The sequence below is a fragment of the Egretta garzetta genome, unplaced genomic scaffold, assembly GCF_000687185.1.
Source record: "Egretta garzetta isolate BGI_Z169 unplaced genomic scaffold, ASM68718v1 scaffold329, whole genome shotgun sequence".
In the NCBI taxonomy this organism is placed as follows: Eukaryota; Metazoa; Chordata; class Aves; order Pelecaniformes; family Ardeidae; genus Egretta; species Egretta garzetta.
Window position 1 is genome coordinate 5,822,924 of NW_009269999.1, and position 18,361 is coordinate 5,841,284.

General features: G+C 42.6%; 1 protein-coding gene across 1 annotated transcript in view; it reads left to right on the forward strand.

Annotated features, from left to right (window-relative positions):
* Positions 1–18,361, forward strand: part of AMBRA1 (autophagy and beclin 1 regulator 1) — a 124,375-nt gene that overhangs the window by 9,948 nt on the left and 96,066 nt on the right. Inside the window, 1 exon segment of the mRNA XM_035902903.1 lies at positions 11,628–11,714. Coding sequence (XP_035758796.1) covers positions 11,628–11,714 — 87 coding nt within the window.

Below are 18,361 nucleotides of genomic sequence, written 5' to 3' on the forward strand. Positions count from 1 at the left end.
AAATTGCAGCTTATCTCCTTAGTTATCATACATTTGCAAAGTTCTTCAATGTTTGGGCAAAGGTGTGAATGGGGATCCGAAGGGGAAATGGCTCTGATACAGAATGGAAGCAAGGGGGCAGCTTTTCCTTTTGTCTTTTGTAAGGTTTTGAAAGGGACAGATGTGGATCTCGAGGTGAAGCAGGTATTTTGTCTTTCTGACATGCAAATGCCCATAAGTTAGAGCTGTAAAAGACAAACTTTGCAGAATACTGCAGTCTGCCTCGTCAAAGGTTTTGTTAGCATTTAAATGGTTGCTCATCCATACTTGGAAGTCTTCCATAATACAGGGTTTATTTTCTGGAGGAATGCTTGGCAGATGTTGACTGGAGTCTGGGCCATCACCTTTTCCTTGGGGCTGTGTTTATTTCCTTGTTCAAGTATGCTGTGAGCATACTTTGAGCATACATAAAGAGAACAAAAATTACCTAAATTTTTGGGCTTTTCCATAAGAAGGCCATGAATATGTGGTCGAGTCCCCATCCCTGGAGTTAGTTAAAAGATAGGTGGACAGGGTGCTTAGTGACCTGGTTTAGTAGTGCAGTTGGACTCAGTGAGCTTAAAGGTCTCTTCTAACCAAATGATTCTGTGTTTGGGTTTGTTTTTTTTTCTGATGCAAACAGGCATGGCTTACTCATGGCCCTGAGGGAATGCCTCTTCCGGTTCTAAATTGTAGATATGGTGTTGACTTGTGGTCAAGCTGGGACCAGTCTGTGGTTAAAGTAGATTGACAGCATAGGAACGTTCCCATTCCTGCCTAGCAATGGTGAGTGCTGTATGTAAAATGGAAAAGGAGTATTGTCACTTCTACAGCTGGTTCTTGAGTTCCTGCTGGAGCCTGAGCTTCTGATGTGCTGCTCTGGTTTTTGATTTAAATGACCAGGCTGTTCAGATCTCTGCATATATTGGCTTCTGGTAGCTTTCTGACTGTGTAAAGCACTGAATGAAAAGGTGCATGTCACTCACATCCTAGCTTAAAACCAAAACAACCAGAACATTTCCTTGTCCCCTGCTGCGGGTACAGAGTTGCCTACTAAGAGCCACCTCTGTGGCTGACATTTACCATCAAAATAGGAGAAGAGGGTAGTGCTACTCCCCTTAAATTTGTGTGGGGAGGGAACTAAAGCAGGAGGGAATTGCCTTACTTAAAGCTACAAAATGTGTCTTGTGGTGGAGGCAGAACACATACCTAGTGTATTCCGTCTTGTTTTGTTCCTTGTTTCACAAAACCCGTGTCGTTACTATTACAATTTTTTCCTAATTGTTTACAGCAGTTCTGGCTTGCTTATTCAAATATTTAATATCTATGGCAACAGTGATGTGTTGATGATGTTCAGTGAAAAAAGGGGACTTGAGCAGGAGGAGAGCACACACCTCTGAGCTGTGGAGAAGAGAGGCAGCAGTACGATGCTGGCTGCTGAGACTGCACATCAGTGGGAATGTGGCCTGTGTCAAATCTAAATGGACCTACCCAGTATCATTCCTGCCTACCCCTTGCTTTCAGGCCCATTACCTGTGGAAAACGTGCTAGCCTGGTGTCCTGGCGTTTGTAGTTTGGGCTCAGCATTTTGTTTAAACTTATGGTGGGTAGATCTTACCTGTGCTGTGGAAAGAAGGATTTTCTGGCAACCTTGTAGCTTCCATGTGTAATGTGATAGTTTTGGAAAAATTTATGCTGTGCTGTTTTCAGGCTTGGTAAGAAATAATTCCAAAGATGCTTGTTACAATTCTTGAAAATGATGGTGATAGAGATAACTAATATCTCGGTAGTTAGTGAGGAACAGTGGGGTAAACAGAAGTTATGAAGGGGTTTGCAAGCAGAGACAAGAGGTTCAGGTTTGTGGTTGGGAAGAGGGGCTTAAGGTGAGAAGGCCGAAAGTGTGGGGTGGGTTCATGATTTCTGGGAATGCTTGCCTGGACACATAGGAATGAAGGAAAACCTAATTTGTCAGTGCCAAATGTAAAGTGAAGTGATAATCTGAAGGTGACATGAACATTCAGACGTGATAATTAGCTGTTGTGATAGGTGAGAAGTGCAGGTAGTGGACAAACTTGGCAAATATTGTTTGTTTGGCTTTTTGTAAAACCCAGGAAATACAAATTAGTTTTATCATGAGAATGTAATCACAACTGGGAACTGTCAGAGAGGCTGCCATGATATCTAAATGGCTAGATGAGTGCTGAGGTTATTGCTGCCACCCTTCCAACTTTGTTTTTTTTTCCTGACCAAGCCTGCTCTCTCCGTGTGGGCAGGAAGGACTTTGTCTTACTGACATGATGGAAGTTTGAGCTCTTGAATGCACTGGTAGTTCTTACGTAGAAGAGCTGGTGAAAGAGGTGCCTCCCCTGCCTTTGCTGGTTTCCTGATTTAGGAATAACATAAGGTTGCTAGAGCCCTTCATTACTGTGAGTTGGTAGGGGAAAAAATGATGCCTTGTGCTTTCCCTCTTGTAGTGACTAGGAGAGGTCACTCCCTGCTGCTGAGCTTCCCTCAGTACTTTGGAAAGATGAGCATGTGCAGTCTTCACCAAACTTGCAGAAAGGCTTAAGCCTTCTTTTCTTTTTCTTGGCCTGAATTTAAATATGCAGCAATGACTGTAACACACAAAAAGAGATTCTTTTCCCCATGTTACTCTTGCAGCAGCTTGACTTGTAAATTAAGCAGGTGTAGAAATAACTCTGCTTTCTCAGATACTTTCATGGTGTTTCCCCAGTCAAATCATGCCCCTTCTCCCACCTCTTTTTTTGGTAGTCCAGGCCTAGCGATGAGGAGTTCACCTATAAAAGAAATAGGTAAACTATGTTTCTCTGCAGTCTCCAGGAAATTAAAAAAAAAGTATCTGTCTATGGGATTGTTCTGGGACTTAGCTTTGTGTTCTCCTGCTCCAGCATGGCAGCAAGGGAACCTGTGGAAATGGGATTCCAGTGATGTTTCTTAATGAGGATGGAAGAGATATGGGCTTACTTTTTTGCTTCTGCTGATGAGTAATGAGATCTAGAGTTGGGTGGGTTGTTTTGTGTTTTGGGGTGGTGGGGGTTTTTTTTATTTCTTTTGAGGAAGGCCTGTCTGAGATGACCATACTACAAAGGTATTGGATAAAGACAGATTGCTTAGAAGTTGAAAGACAGCTGACTTCAAACAGTTATTTGAGGATACCATAAAGCATAGCAGTTATCCGCTTTCCTACAGACAGGGAAGAAGTGTGAATAGCTTCCCTCTCTTGAAAGCCGTGCTTTGTTAGGTTGTCTGTCTCCTGTGCTGTCTGCACATGGCTTCCCTGCTCCCTCCTCATCCAGCTGCTGCAGGGTGGGCAGCATGTCCAGACAAGCTCACCTGACTTGGAACAGTTGTTCCTGTTCCCATTTTTTCCGTAGGGGCATCAAGTTCATGTATTTGTAGTATTCTGTCTAGGGTATGATGCTCAGCTTATGATTAATGGTGGTCTTTGACACGCTTAAACTCTCTAGCTGTGATTCCTAGAGCTTGTTGTCTGGCTTCAGATAAGTAATGTTAAAATGATCTCTGAGGTTTTGGTTTGGTTTTGTTTTTCTTTTGCTGAGAAACAAGTTATGGGTAGGCCCTAGGACCTATCTCAGGCTCTGTGTAGCTTTCTTGAGTGTGGGGAGGAGCTGGAGATGCTGGCAGTATAGTGTGCCTCTTTTTTTATGCTAATACAAGCCCTTAATCATTAGATGTGCCGTCACTTACATATATTGCGTGCATGCACTCATTCTTCACGCTCTTTATACATGCGCACAGCACAGTGTGCCTGGGGACAAAGTGCCCTCATCCAATTATTCGGTCTTTATTGCAGAATCTGGGCTGGAGAACTTGCAGTAGAGCAGCATGCATCTACTCTCTGGGCCTGGAGCAAGAGGAGAGAGAGGGGACCTGTGATCTGACTCAGTAATACAACTATAACCAAAACAGTGATGACTCTAGGTTTCTCCAGTTGAGCCGTTCTGGTCTGTTGAATAGCTAACATGCATTTTAAACATTTTCCACATACATATTTAACTGATTGTGCCAAATGGCTGTTTGTGTGATGATGTAACTGACCCCCTCCCTTGCTCTTCTTGAGAAAGCACCTGCTGGAACTGAAGGCTGTGAATAAACAGGGTTCATTATCTGCCAGGAAACTGATTCATTTTTCTGCTTGAAATGCATTCGTATCAAATCCTTCCCCGTCTTCATGAAGTGGAAGGGCTGGGTTAAGTGGCTGAACTGCCCTGCTGGTCATCTCTTGACCTGACTTTTCATTACTCCAGCCTGAACAAGGGCATTCTGAAGAAAGTGATTGATGTGTGGCAGGACCTCTGTTTTCATAGCCATAGAAGCCTATGGAGTTAACAGTACGGCTTCTGCCCCCTCAGGAAAGACACCTCCTCTTCAATTCCCTGTGAAGAAGCAGGAGCCCTATGTAATTATCCCCGAAGCTGACGCAGATCTGCGTGCGTGGGTAAGCAGAGATTTCTGCTGTCCCCACAATCTGTGGTGTTGGGAACTCCCAGAACAAGGAGAATTTGAAGTAGACATTATACATATGAAGGTAGGTAGAAGAGCCCTCAGAAGAGTAAAGCTGTCTGCAAGCTGAGAGAGTTCACTGTGTTGGCTATGTTCTGGCCACACATGCAAGCCTGTTATCATAACCATGATGATTAGGAACAGATTCCCTCTAGCTGAATTTCTGATATAATCGCATGTTGTTAAGGATGATGTCTGTCCAGCTTGGCTGAGGTGCCTGCCCCATTCTGAGCACTGGTATAAGACTGCTGCTGTAGAGTAAAATAGCACATGCAGTAGCTTGAGCTGATTTAAATTTCATTTCCCCTCCCTGCCCCTCAAGTTTTGCCCCTGCAAAATGGAAGTGCAAGATCTTTTATTGTTCTTTTCACGTTGGAGTTATTGCCAAGCTAATTGATGCTGCCATAGCTGCTCTTGACCCTTTTAATGTGTATCATGGATGTATGCTTCCTGTTGCCTGTTGGAATAATGTATTAATCATTCCTCAGGTGCTGTATGATCAGGACCTCTGCATAATGCTTGCTCATCTTTTATTCTGATGCATGGCCTTTGTCAGCAGGTGAAGTAATAGATTAACAGCGTGACCTTGGGTCCACTTAAAAAAAAAATCTGCCATCTTCCTCAGAGCCACTGACTTTCCCTATGATGAGGTCCAAAGGTGCTGTGTAGCTCCTGAGGCATTGGGTGGTAAATGGAAGTTGAAATTCCTAGTCCAAGAGCAGAGGCGCAGTAATAGCGCACAATTCATTGTGTGGTATCACTTTCTAGTTAAACTGAAGCAGGTAAACTTTATAGGGTTAACCATGTTCTTCTTTAAATTCTGCTCCCTGTCTTGTGATTAGGGGGACTCAAATCCCAATGCTTGTTTCTGCTGTTCAAACTCTTACCTACAGTTCTTTGTTTCGTGTAATTGTGCTCCTTTTCCCTGTACTCCTTCCCAAATGTATTCCGTCCCATCCTGGCTGAAGACCTGACGTGCTGTCTGTTTTCTGACTGAGAAAGCCTTACAGTTTCTTTTCTGTAGGATTCTTGCCCAGAATCAGTGAAGGGGGAAAATTTTTTTCTGTTTGTTTTTGTGATAACTTCTGTCCTATATCAAACCTGCTTCTCTGACAACTCAAGACCTCCAGCTGGGAAGGATGTCTTCTCTGTTCCTGGCTGCCCTTCAGAGTTAGCACAAGCTATTTCTCATGAACAGGCCAAAGTGTTCTACAAAGGCCATGTTTGGAACATACCTGTGGTCGTGTGTTGCATCTTTGCTGTCACTGCTTTCCCTAAAGAAAGGAAATTTTCTTGCAAGGGTGTTCATTATGTGGAATAACTTTAAAAAAAAGAAAAAAAAAGGTGATGAAAAGAATGCCTAACAGGGCTTGGAACAAGGGGATGGAGGAGCTAACTGAGAACTGCAAAAGTGAGTGTTGAGGTTTTCATCAGTAGTGAAATTCTAAGGGTATTTATCTCTTGTAGATGGTTACAACCATCTTAAAAGTTTGGCTGTTTTGACTGTTTCTTTTCTTCTAATCATCTGCTTCTGACCTGTCTTAATTTGAATCTTGATGCTAGGCTACATATGCCTAACCATAACCACGTGGAAGCTGAAACAGTCTAGAAATGTTAGCCTAGAGGTATCAGAGTAGATTATGTTAAGGGCTTCAATTTTGGAAATCATCTTTTCAGGCACTCTTTAGAACTACATACTGATTGCTTTTTTTATTTTAAGCTTGAATATGAAACTGGTGATAGCAATAGTGTTCTTCTGTTTGACAAGAGCTACAAAACTTTTATGGAAAATGAAGCTATGGAACAAAACACTTGATGGTTTCTCCTTATGTGATTTCAATTTGCTCTTTGAAAGTAGGCAACACAATACAGAGATGTCTGAAATAATTTTTGCCTATTCTTCTAAGAAGAGGGAAGGGAAAAAAAAAAACCAAGTCAGTGGATTGGGTTAGTTGACGTTTTTTGTTTAGAATGGTTTTCTAGTGTTCTGTGGAGGCTATAATAGATCTCCAAGAATTAGTTGGGCTTCTTAACAGTTAATAATTGAATTTAGGATTTGATGGAGGGCAGCAGTGCTATGGGGCAGCTGGAGAACATTCAGTGATCTTCGTGCTTCAGCTTTCTTGTTATCTTTAGGTTAAGCATTGTCCAGGAGTAAGAGGAAGATGACCGAAGGAATCTACTTTTAAAACTGTTGCTATTCCTTATATTCCTATGAGGAACCACAGGAGCTCATCCGTAGGGACAAGCGCTCAGGAGAACTGACTGCTGGCTGTAATTCGGAGGGCTGGAAAAGGGATGCAATATGAAGCAGTGCGGATTTCACCTCCAAACGGGCAGTAGGGGGTATAAAAGCCTTTCCTGGGAAGATATAAAACCAGAGGAGGAAACTCACAGAAGCTGCCAGAGTTGTCAATACATTGCTTCAAAGGATAACAATAAATTGCTCTGTCTTAGGCCCTCTTCATAGCTGGAGGCTGGGACTGTGGGAGAAGCAGGAGTGCTTGCTTCATTTTACTGGTTTGCTCTGGTTGTCAGTGTGCAGTAGCAGCTGGGGAGGATGGCAGCTGACTGAACACCCTTTTGATTTTAAGGAAACTAAGCCTCAGTGCTGTTTGTTAGTGCCTCCCTTTTGGATGGGGAGGAAAGCCCTTCCCTCAGTGTCGTGTGGAGCAGCGCTACCCTGTAATGCGCGTGCTGTGACAGCGAATCTAAGATGCAGTGTAGGAATTACATATCCTTAGAAACTGTTACTGAGAAGTTAAATTTGCTGCATTTAAGTATCTTCTCAAAGCCTGTCGAGATGAATCACTCTGTCCCAAGAGGCTTTTGGCGGTGATCCTCGCCCCCGTGGGGAGAGTGTGGGTATAGTCCAATAGCTGATGCGCTGTGAGGAGGTTGCTTCATTACTTTCCCCCCCCCCCGCCCCGGAACCTGCAGCTTCTGGCATTCAGCTGCTTCATTCCTGAGAAATTTTCCTTTTCTGCTTGTGGTGTCTTGTGTGTGTGCACTCTCTTTCTCTCTCCCTTGTCTGAAGGTGTCCTGTAACTTGGACCTTGCTTCCTTTCCTCCCTCGCTAAGCGATTGCTGCTGTTTGCAGACCGGAGGTAACAGCGAGTGTAGAGTGGTGGTTCCATAGCTACTGATGTGTGACAGAAAAGGAGTCTGCTGAGATCTCAATGCTGCTGAACAGAGGCAATTTATATCTTCTTGTAGTAGTTCTAATAAAAAATAAACCAACAAAAAACTACAATGCCCCTACTCCTATTTTAGCAAGCTGGGCCAGAAGCATCTCTTGGGGTGAGCAGAGTTAATATTCATCATTGCGGCATTGACTGACAACCTGGAGGATGATAATGTGTGATTTTTATTTTTTTTTTTTTCCTGGTGAGCGGGGGAGGAGAGTGGAAATTGCAGTTTCTCTGCTAATTGTACTTTAGATGTCATTTGTGACAATCTCATATTGTCTAGACAGAGATAGTGGAGCAATTGCTTCCACAGAGCCTAGTGTTAGCCTGTTATATAGCTGGGTAGCAAAAATGGGGGTTGTGGGAGGGGAAGAGGGTGCTGTAAGCTCCAGAAAGGATTCAGGAGTCAAGCATGATCTACTGAAATGTTTCAGAAGGAGATGCAAGCATTATGCATTTCTGTTCTCTTTGCATGCTTCTCTGTTGGAAACTTAGGTGTTTAGTGGCTAGCAGTTCCCTGCAACAGAGCTGCTTCTATTCATCTGTGGATTATGTTTATCCACCTTAACAGAATTGCTCCCAACCTCAGCATTTACTGTGGTGTGATATTGGGCTACCTTACACTTTGGGCTTACTGAAAACAAATAGTCTGTGTCTCTTCTGGGACTTTGGGTGGCAAAAGCCATGAATGCGGCACCTAAGACTTGATAGAGTGCAGCATGACTTACTTTAAAAACATTTATATGTGCCTTCCTGGGGGACAGTAGGTTACACTACCAGTGTCACAGATGGGACATTTTATTGATGATTATAGCAGTGGATCTATTATTGAACCCGTTTGTCAGTACCAAATGCATTTGGATCTGTAACTTGGGCCTCAAGGGCTCAGTCTAGAATGAGTTAGTTAAATAATAGATTTCATTTGTGTTTAGTACTCTGCTTTCAGCACAGATATTGTTATTCTCTGGAGCCTTAAGCACAGAGATGGTCCATCTGGATCTCATGAGGCACGTTGCCTTGTTTTGGTTTTTTGCCTACTCTATGTATTTATATCCACCTGTTCATTGCTCTGTGATCTGAGAGGGCACAGCTGTAGGACAATTAAGCGCTACCAATCAGGCTTAAAATCAACTATAGCTCTTAGCAGTTACTGTTAACTGAATTATCTTTGTCCACGTGATCTTAGTGTGGCCCTAGCGTGTGGCTTGTGTGCCTCAATGCAGGAGCCGAGTTTGGTCTTGGAAGGCTGTCTTAGCTGAGACTGTTCAACTCGGACAGTGCAGCCTCAGAGAGGGTCCTGGGGAGCGTATTTAACGAAGTGAGTTTGTCATCCTGCTCCCCACAAATCCTGTAACTACTGGTCTTCCTAGGGGAGCCCTTCTGGTGAAGGAAGTGCTCCTAAAGCAGCAGCAGCTCCTCTTGCATCATGGGGTGGAGCTGCGATGTGTTCGGGTAAAATCACGGCCCTCTAAGTCAATGCTCTTCTCGGGCAATTGCCAGCCTTTCCAAAGGTGAGAAGAGAATTAATGGCTGGAGAATGCCTGGAGACTCCTTTCTAACAGAACCTGCTGGGCCATGCAGCATGTACTGGTCATCTTCCCCTGTGGCTCTGATTTTGCTGTGTCATTTAGTGGATAGCCACTGAAAGGTTGGAAAAGAGGTGGTCACATGTAGTGTATAGGTGCCAAGGCTTTTGGTAGGGATGATGAGTTTGATTATTTGTGTGTGCATGTTATCAGGACACGGTAGGCATTGCAGGCACTGTAGGCATTGCAGGGAAATGGCATCAAATGAGCCACTTGCTTTGTGTGCAGATTGCTCACACCTGTAAGGAGGCAGCTGCTGTTTCTGGGGCTGTGGCCCTACCAGGCTCTGCATGCTGTGGGACCTCTTTCTCCCCAATTAAGTCCAGTGATGAGGCAGGTCAGTCCAGTAGGGTGGAAGCCTCGGCACATCCAGGCTGCTTGCAAACTGTTGTCTTTGGAGTGCTCTGCATAAGCAGCTCTGAAGACCAGGCTTCTAAAAAGCATGTTGCCATTGCAGTGGCAGTAACCCAGCCTCTGAACTCTGAGCCAGGGGTTTAGAAAGGGGCCAGGTGACTGAATAGGTAGAATGCCCCTTCTGCTAATTTTAATTGGTCTACCTGTACCCCCAGAAGGAATAAAAGCAGTTTATATATGATGCAGGTGATACATATACCTCATAGGTATAGGACTTCAAGTGTACTTCATAAAGCTGTTGCACTGTTTGGTCTGGATTAGCTCCTTTTGCATATATTGACTTACATATTTAGAGCAGGAGAGAGGGTTTGGTAAAGCAGGATTGAAGTATAACTTTCTGGGGAGCCAAGGGATTCCTAATATCTAGCAGTGTTGAAGGTTAGAGCTTTTGACTCGGTAACCTGGGGAATTAAATAATTTCAAAGTTTAAAAGATTTATTAACTGTTCTTGAATAAGACAAATGGTTGCCAAGCAACTTCATGCCAGAGAGGACGGGATTTTTTGCCTTCTGTAGAGTCCCAATGCTTTGCAGCAAGTACCGAGTCTCTTGAGCTGACACATGCTTTTCCAAGTAACCAGAGCAATCACTTGCTGTTTTCTGTGTTTTAGACTTATAATGCAAAATGGAAGCAAAATTTTTTTTTAATTCTTGGAAGGCAAGGAAAAGTTGTCTTGAGATTCTGATGGGGAGGCTGCTGCTGGAAAAAGCACGTCTCATTTGCATTTCTACTGTCTTTATCTGGCTAGAAATGGGAAGTTGGGTGTGGATTATATCTGGTCCTTCTTCCTGCTTCCTGCGTTGATGCTTGCTGTCCTGCATTGCAAATGCTAACTGTGAATTAGGATTGTGGGGCTAAGACTGATAGGTTCAAACCTTTCTCACCAGTTGCGCATGTGGGTGAATAGAACAGATGTGGTGTTGGACCTCTTTGACTTTCAAACCATAACAGTTTTCATTTAAGTTACAAATACTGGATAAGAAAATTTAGCAGGAGTCCCGAGGCAAAAAGACTTGAAAGGGAACTTAGCAGCCTTATAAACTTTGGCAGTTGATTTTTTTCCACTCTCCGCGCCTGCCCCAAATCATCTCTCTTGTTACTCTGATGGCTGCAACAGGCTTGAATGAGTCAGTCTTGAAACAATGCCATCCTCTGCTTTATGACAAGAAGCTAGATAGAGGTGCATGTAGAAGCCAGGGTGGAGGACATGTTCCTGCTATACACTTTTGATTCTGCTGCCTTCATGACTCAGACTCTCTTCTCGCATATTCAAGCTGTCTGGCTACATTTGCATACATTTACTTCTTGAGTGAATATTTGATATCTCTCCCTGTGCCTGATTAAAATACAGAGGAAACGAACTTTTTTTTGTAGCTGAAAACCTCTCTTTCTGAGTCTTGAGACTAAGATTACTAAGATTATCTTACTGTGCATAAACACCAGCAGTGCCTTTGAGGCCACGTGCCGAGCTGTGTTCTTTGTCCTGTGTTCCTTGGCCTGTTCCCTGTGTAGCCACCTTTGAGTAGGTAAGAATTTGACTGATGGCCAATCCAGTGTTAGTGTTTATGGACCTGACAAATTGGGGGGATGGCTTGTCTCCAAAGGAGAAGTAGCGTCTGCATATTTCTCTTGAAACTTGGAAGCAGGTTTGGGACCACTCTTCCTTCTTACTTGAGGTGTTCTTTCTCCTGTGCAATGAGAATATTACACTTTGGATAGCTATATGGTGTTATGCCATCAGTGAATGGTTCAGTATGCTGCAGAATTGTCTGTGCTGATGATAGAAATAGCCTTAAGAGCTTTCAGAAAGTAGGGCATAAATAGGTGGGATGTTCCTGAATGGTCTTTGACTTCGTCATTTGCTTTTTCTTTCTAGGAGGTTGCTGGAGTCTTCACTCATTTCATTATCTCGCTATGATGGAGCAGGGTCCCGGGAACATCCAATCTATCCGGATCCAGCCAGGTAAGAGCTAAATGCAATCTAAAGGCATTTAAGTTTCATATAGAAAAGCGTAACTTCAGTATAACTCACTGAATCCTTTGGGAATGGTTCTAATATTGGGCCCATCTCCTCCTCAATGACTTGCGATGGGGAAGGGTGCAAACCAAATGAGAAGATGCTGTTAAGTCTGTGAGAAAATGAGGAAAAGAGGAAGAAATTGCTGTTGAAGTAAGCACATAAGGATTCCCGAAATCATTCGGGATGGAGAACACTAGGTGGCAAGCAGGTCCAACAGTAAATGAGATGATATCAATACATTTGACATCTTTTTTGAAGAAAAAACAAAGTCTACTCAGGAGTAAGGGAGAATGCAGCAAACACAGTTAGGAGCTGGTGTGAGCAGACAGCGTGCTTGGAAGAATGGAACGTCTCCATAAGTGTACTCGTGTGACAGAGTGTAACCAGGATGTTAAGTATACTTAACTAAGAACAGAATACTGACAATTATTTCTGAAGAGTCATGAATCATTGACATTAGACATAGAAACACCTGTAGTGTTGCTTAATCTCAGAAGAGGTGGGAGTGTTTCAGAGGACTAGAAAAAGCAAACATGGCAGAGTTATCAAAAATGGAAAGGAGTGATCTTTGCAGTTTCTACTTAGTGTATTAAGAAAGCAACAGATGGGATAATGTGACCCACAGACTCTGTCAGAAGAAATGATAGAGTCGTGAACAGCAAGCAGCTTTAGAAGCTTTCAAAGAATAAATCGTGACAAATAAGCTTTCTTTAGATGGGTTTAACAAAGCTATGAATGAGGAAAATTCAGTAAGTGTAAAATATATCTGATTTAGCTTCTTAGGAAACCTCTAGCATAGCTGCATGAACTGAAGGCTACTGGGATTTATCATAAAGGAGTACAGGAATAGCAGTGTATGAAAATTAAATATCTAGGTTGCTGAAGGAGGTTTCTTTTTTGATGTTTTTTTTTTAAAATCTTGTTCTCTTTTACACTATTAACAACAAAATCTGCATTGTTATACAGATGATGCTCTAAGTACAAGTTCTGAAATAAAAGGCTATGTTGCACACTGGCTGCATGGTATAATAATGCTGGTAAATAGTTCCTTGCTAACTATCTCTGTAGATAAAGACTTGTAGAGGTGAAATCTCACATTAGGCTTTTTTCTATTTATTGTGAAGAAAGTTGCTTTGAAAAAAAATTTCAAAGGCTCAGGAATTATGTGAATAAAACTGTAGTGAGGTGAAAGTAAGGTGGAGCTGTGCTATCTATGTGTAAGGTCACTGGGAAACCACTACAGGTAACTGCAGAAGGTCTTGGCAAATGCATGTCAGAATGATGCTGATAAATGTAAAAGCTTTCTAAATGACAATTGATTAAATGACAGGTAAAGGGATTGATTTACCTGGAAAGATGAAAATGATATTTTACAAATGTTAATTAAAAGACATTACTACATCTAGGTCAATTTATGAATGCCAAGACCTGCTAAATGGCTGGAAGTGCACCATTCCTTATTTCTGGAATGCATAATCCAAAGCAGGCAGATTTATTGAGCAGAGATTGTAACAACTGATTCTGGCTCTCTGGGAGCTGCCTTTTAAAAAAGGAAAGGAGGAGAGCCTGCCTCGGTTACCGAATTCTTTTTTTTTTTCCTTTTTTTTTTTTTTTTTTTTTTTTTTCCTTCTGTCAGATCTCTGCTGTGATAAAACTCAGTAAAATGTATGAAAAGGGATCACTGCCTGAGATATTTCCTAGCATAAGAGACATTGTCAAAAATATTTTTCTACTTGAAGCCATTTTTGTACTGATATGATGCTCTTCATGTGACAGTTCAAGTGGTTTTAGGTTGTGGTAGAAGCTATAGTAGCTTGAATTTATGAGGAGCTTTGGTAGAAAAGTCCAGTGTTGAAACTTCTTCCAAGAGGGTTAATTTGTTTCAGTAAGTGTCACCGTCCTTTTCAGAGGATGAGATCCATAGATGCATAAATGAGCTGGAAGAAGTTTCAGTGGGGTAAGATCAGAGTCTTCCTGCATAAACCTTACTGGTGTGCTAGGATAGTAGGATCTTTTTAACTGTCCCCTTAACTTGTTAGAAATTGAGGGTGTGATTAAAAGGAGTGTTATTGAATCTTGAGTTTTACTATCATAAGTTCATAACAGAAAGTCATGGCTTTCAGATGTTCTTAAGTAACAAAGTGGAAAAGTGAAACAAAGGTGAAATAAACATACATCTAGATATGTCTCTGTGTGTGTGTATATGTGTGTTTATGTATGTAAACATCATAGAATGGTTTGGTTTGGAAGGGATCTTAAAGATGATCTAGTTCCTATTCCCCCTGCCATGGGCAGGGACACCTTCCACTAGACCAGGTTGCTTGAAGCCCCATCCAGCCTGGCCTTGAACACTTCCAGCAATGGGGCATCCACAACTTCTCTGGACAACCTGTTCCAGTGCCTTACCACCCTCGTAATAAAAAAATTGCTTTCTTATATCTAGTCTAAATTGACCCTCTTTCAGTTTAAAGCCATTACCCCTTGTCCTATCACTACATACCCTCTAAAAATCCCTTTCCGGCTTTCTTGTAGGCCCCTTTCAGGTACTGGAAGGCTGCAGTAAGGTCTCCCCAGAGCCTTTTCTTCTCTAGGCTGAACAATCCCAACTCTTTTGTCCCGTCATTGTAGGAGAGGTGCTCCAATTCTCTGATTGTCTTCATGGCCCTCCTCTGGACTCACTCCAACAGGTCCATGCCCTTCTTATGTTGGGGGCCCCAGAGCTGGACGCAGAACTCCAGGCGGGATCTCACAAGAACGGAGTAGAGGGGCAGAATCGCCTCCCTCGAGCTGCTGGCCATGCTGCTTTGATGCAGCCCAGGATACGGTTGGCTTTCTGGGCTGCAGTCGCACATTGCTGGCTCATGTACAGCTTTTCATCCACCAGTACCTCCAAGTCCTCCTCAGGGCTGCTCTCAATTCCTTCTCTGCCTAGCCTGTATTTGTGCTTGGCATTGCCCCCACCCATGTGCAGGACTGTGTACTTGGCCTTGTTGAACTTCATAAGGTTAGCATGGGCCCGCCTCTCAAGCCTGTCAAGGTCCCTCTGGATGGCATCCCTTCCCTCCAGCTTGCCAACCATACCACACAGCTCAGTGTTGTCGGCAAACTTGTTCAGGGTGGACTCAATCCTACTGTTAAACAATGCTGGTCCCAATACCAATGCCTGAGGAAAATATATATACCTCCTTAAGACCAAGCTATCTCCAATGGAGTCTTTTTTTTTTTTTTTTTTTTTTTTTGAACTCCACAATCTGAAGAATTTATTTTTAAGAGCATGCGTGTATGTTAGTTTTGTTTCTGCATCTACTGCCTGTAGTGGTGCTATATTTGAATAACCTAGGTCAGGAATGAGGCAGGGAGAACACTTTTTGAAATTCCCTCAGATTTAGAATGAATATTCTGATGTAGACTGCAGCAGTCTTTCTCAGTGGCCTTGCTGAACTTCTCTAAGGTCAGCTTGGCCGTTCTGTCATTCTCCCCAGTTTCCATACGTACTGAGCTCAGAAAACAATCTGCAGAGGAACCAAATAAAGCTGTCATCAAAGAACACCTATATATATATATATATTTTTTTTTTTTAAATAGAAATACTTAGACTGCATATATAAAGCATCACAAGGTGTTTGGTAGATACGTCTCTAGAAAAAAATCTAAGCTGCTAGAAAGTTACTGGGAAAGAGACCTTCAGGCTGTGAGTTGAAGGTTTAAGTGGAATGGAAGCAACCAAAAGTTGGTGTCTGTTACCAGCATTGCCTTCTGCTCAAGGATTCGTGGTATGTATGCCACGGTAGATATAGCCAAGGAAATTCACGACACCAATCAGGTAACCCCTTTAAAATGTGTTTGCTGGCTGAGAGACGTTTTGAGGTGTGAGCTGTAATAACGTCAGTGAACATCCTGGCCATCAGCATCGAGGCACGGTTGATGAGTAGTGTCAATGCTTCTGAAACGTTAGGAAGATTGAGGGTTTGCACAGCAGCAGAGTGCGCTTGGATGCAGCTACACCTTTTCTTGTGGCTGTCTTGGGAAACTGGGTCTAGACATTTTCCAGTTGATGTTCTTGTGGGGTTTTTTTGGTTTTGGTTTTTTTTTTTTTTTTTTTTAAATTTACTTCCTTAGAAGATACTAAAATGGGGGAGAGTGAAGAGAAGCAGCCTTTGTGTGAAAAATGTTTGTGTTGTCCATAAATATGGCTAGCTGGATTAGGTATCTTAGATATCTGGCTGTAGCTGAGGATGCTGTGGTATGTAGTAGCTCGCTCTTTAGTACTTGTGATACCAGATATGCAAGATACTTGAACTTTACTAATGCTAGCAAAACACTTCCTTCCCTCAGTTCCACTTCTCATTGGGCAGCCAGCAGCACTGAGTGCCTCGAGAATGCACTGCCTCTCGATGGCATGGTTGTTGGATGAGACAGAAGCTGTTCGGTTCTGGTTTTTGCACTGCAGCATTTCTCCCACTCAGTGCCTTGTTCTGTGGCGGTCATGTGTGGCAGCATAGCCTCTCCTCCTCCGAACCATCTGCTCCAGTAAATGGGATCCAGTCACCTCCAAGACTAGGTTAATTTAGCTCCTGTGGTGTTGTCAATACAGCCTACTGTCCTGTGGATGCAAACTTGGTTTAAGAGTTACTGGATAACCTCTATCTGTGTTTTGCCACTGCTTTGTTAGAAGCACAGGTGAGAAATAAATGGACTAGGCAGCCTGCTGTGACTGGTGTGTGTTTAGCCAGCTGGTAGACTAACTTTGGTTAGGGTCTGATTTATAGTTGTGTTCAAGAACTGAATGAACTGAAGAGATATGTTTAATGTTAATCAGTGTTTCTTATGCTGCTTTGCAGCCTTCTCCTCCCTCTAGGACAGCTAAATCTCTTACGCTGGCCCTCAGCTCTGGTTCTGATTTGTGTTGTAACTGTATTCCAAAGACAGATACAGCCTGACAAATGCAATTCCCCCCATCCCACCCTCCGCAAGCACTCATCTGCAAAGATTAATGCTTTAGCCTATTGCTTTGAATACGTTTCTCCCCTGCCCTTTTATATTTTATGCCTTGCGCCTTTCTCTGTGTGTAATCAGATGTAAGCTTCTTGCCTTCTCTTTGGAAATCTGTTTCACAGTCTATCCAGTCTGCATACCATGTGCTGTCAGGCAGCTGAATCTGGCATCTCTTCATCCATTACGGCCAGTCTTTATTGCCTACTCTTTCTTGTTCTTCTAATAAGCATCATTGTGGCTTTCTGCATAATTTGAGAAGACTAAATGTCTTCAAAACTCATTCTTCAAACCCTTCCCTTGGTGTGATATTAGCAAAGAGAAGTCTCAGTGCTTACGCTGCTGGACTGCTGAGACCACTGTTCATGTTTTCCAGTGTTGCTTTGTTTCCATGTTCCTTTCTTTCTCTATGTGCACATATTATGCCATAGACTTATTTTTAGGCATACACAGAGGCTTTGGCTTATGGAAAAGGCCAAAGAAGAAAACAGTTCCTCATTTATGGGTGCACTGCTGTAATGCCTTGCTTTTTTATACTTGGCTTATTAATTCTTCAGGGGAGTAGAGAGAAGTGCTGTATTTGTACAGTGCAGCCTTTGACATTACATAAGCATAAACAGCTTTAACTCATCAAACAGTGCATACAAGATCCAGGAAGAATCTGAAACAAACTGAGTGTGTGGTTCCCCTTACCCTTTTGCTGCTTATTGACTAAATTTTGACCCCTGAGCCTGTAGTCTGTCTGCTAAACTTGCCTCTACCAAGACGGCAGCCTAGTAGAGTACAGGGAGCTTACATTGGGGAAGACCCTCTCTCTTTGTGCCTATATGACTTCTAATTCCTTCTTTCTTGCCACCTTGTCTTTTGCTTATATGCCCTGAATGTATGGCAGAATGGGAGGTGGAATGTCCCTGATGGGTGTCTGCAGCCAAAACAACATTACTACAATCTATCCCTTAAAGAATTAGTACATTTCCATTGTGCCGCTCTAGGGAGCGGTCTCTAGAAATACTATTAAATGTAGTTTTCCATTGAAATATGATTTTAGGTATAGTAGCAGAGCACTTTATCAGACCTGGTCTGATTGTTTGCTGCTCGTGCTGTTGTGGATGTGAAACTTACCAATATATAAGCAAAATCTGATTTCCAGTGCATTCCCATAGAATCAGCACAGCTCTGGAAGGGAGAAAAAATATGAAGTCTTCTAATGGTCATATTATGAGAGATGATACAGAGTCACATTTTTGTTGCTGTTTGTAGTGTAACACAGTGAAACTGTGGTATTGGTTACTATAAAGTTAAAGGTATCCTTAAGAGTCTTTATTGCTGATGGTAAGGTCCACTGTAAAACTAATTTAGCTTGGAACTTGTTTTGAAGGTAGGTGGAATTCCTATAAGGCAGACAGGCCACCTCTCATTGTGATTGCAAATGAGTGGATTTTAATCTTTAGACTGTCCCCTGGGATTCACTGTTCATTTAAGGCTTTTTATTTTTCTTTGTTTAAAGCTGTTCACACTTTCATTTGTAGATTAAAATTAGGGCTGCTCTCTCCATTATTGGTGTCTTGCCCATGGTGCCTTTGCAGGAAATGAGATTG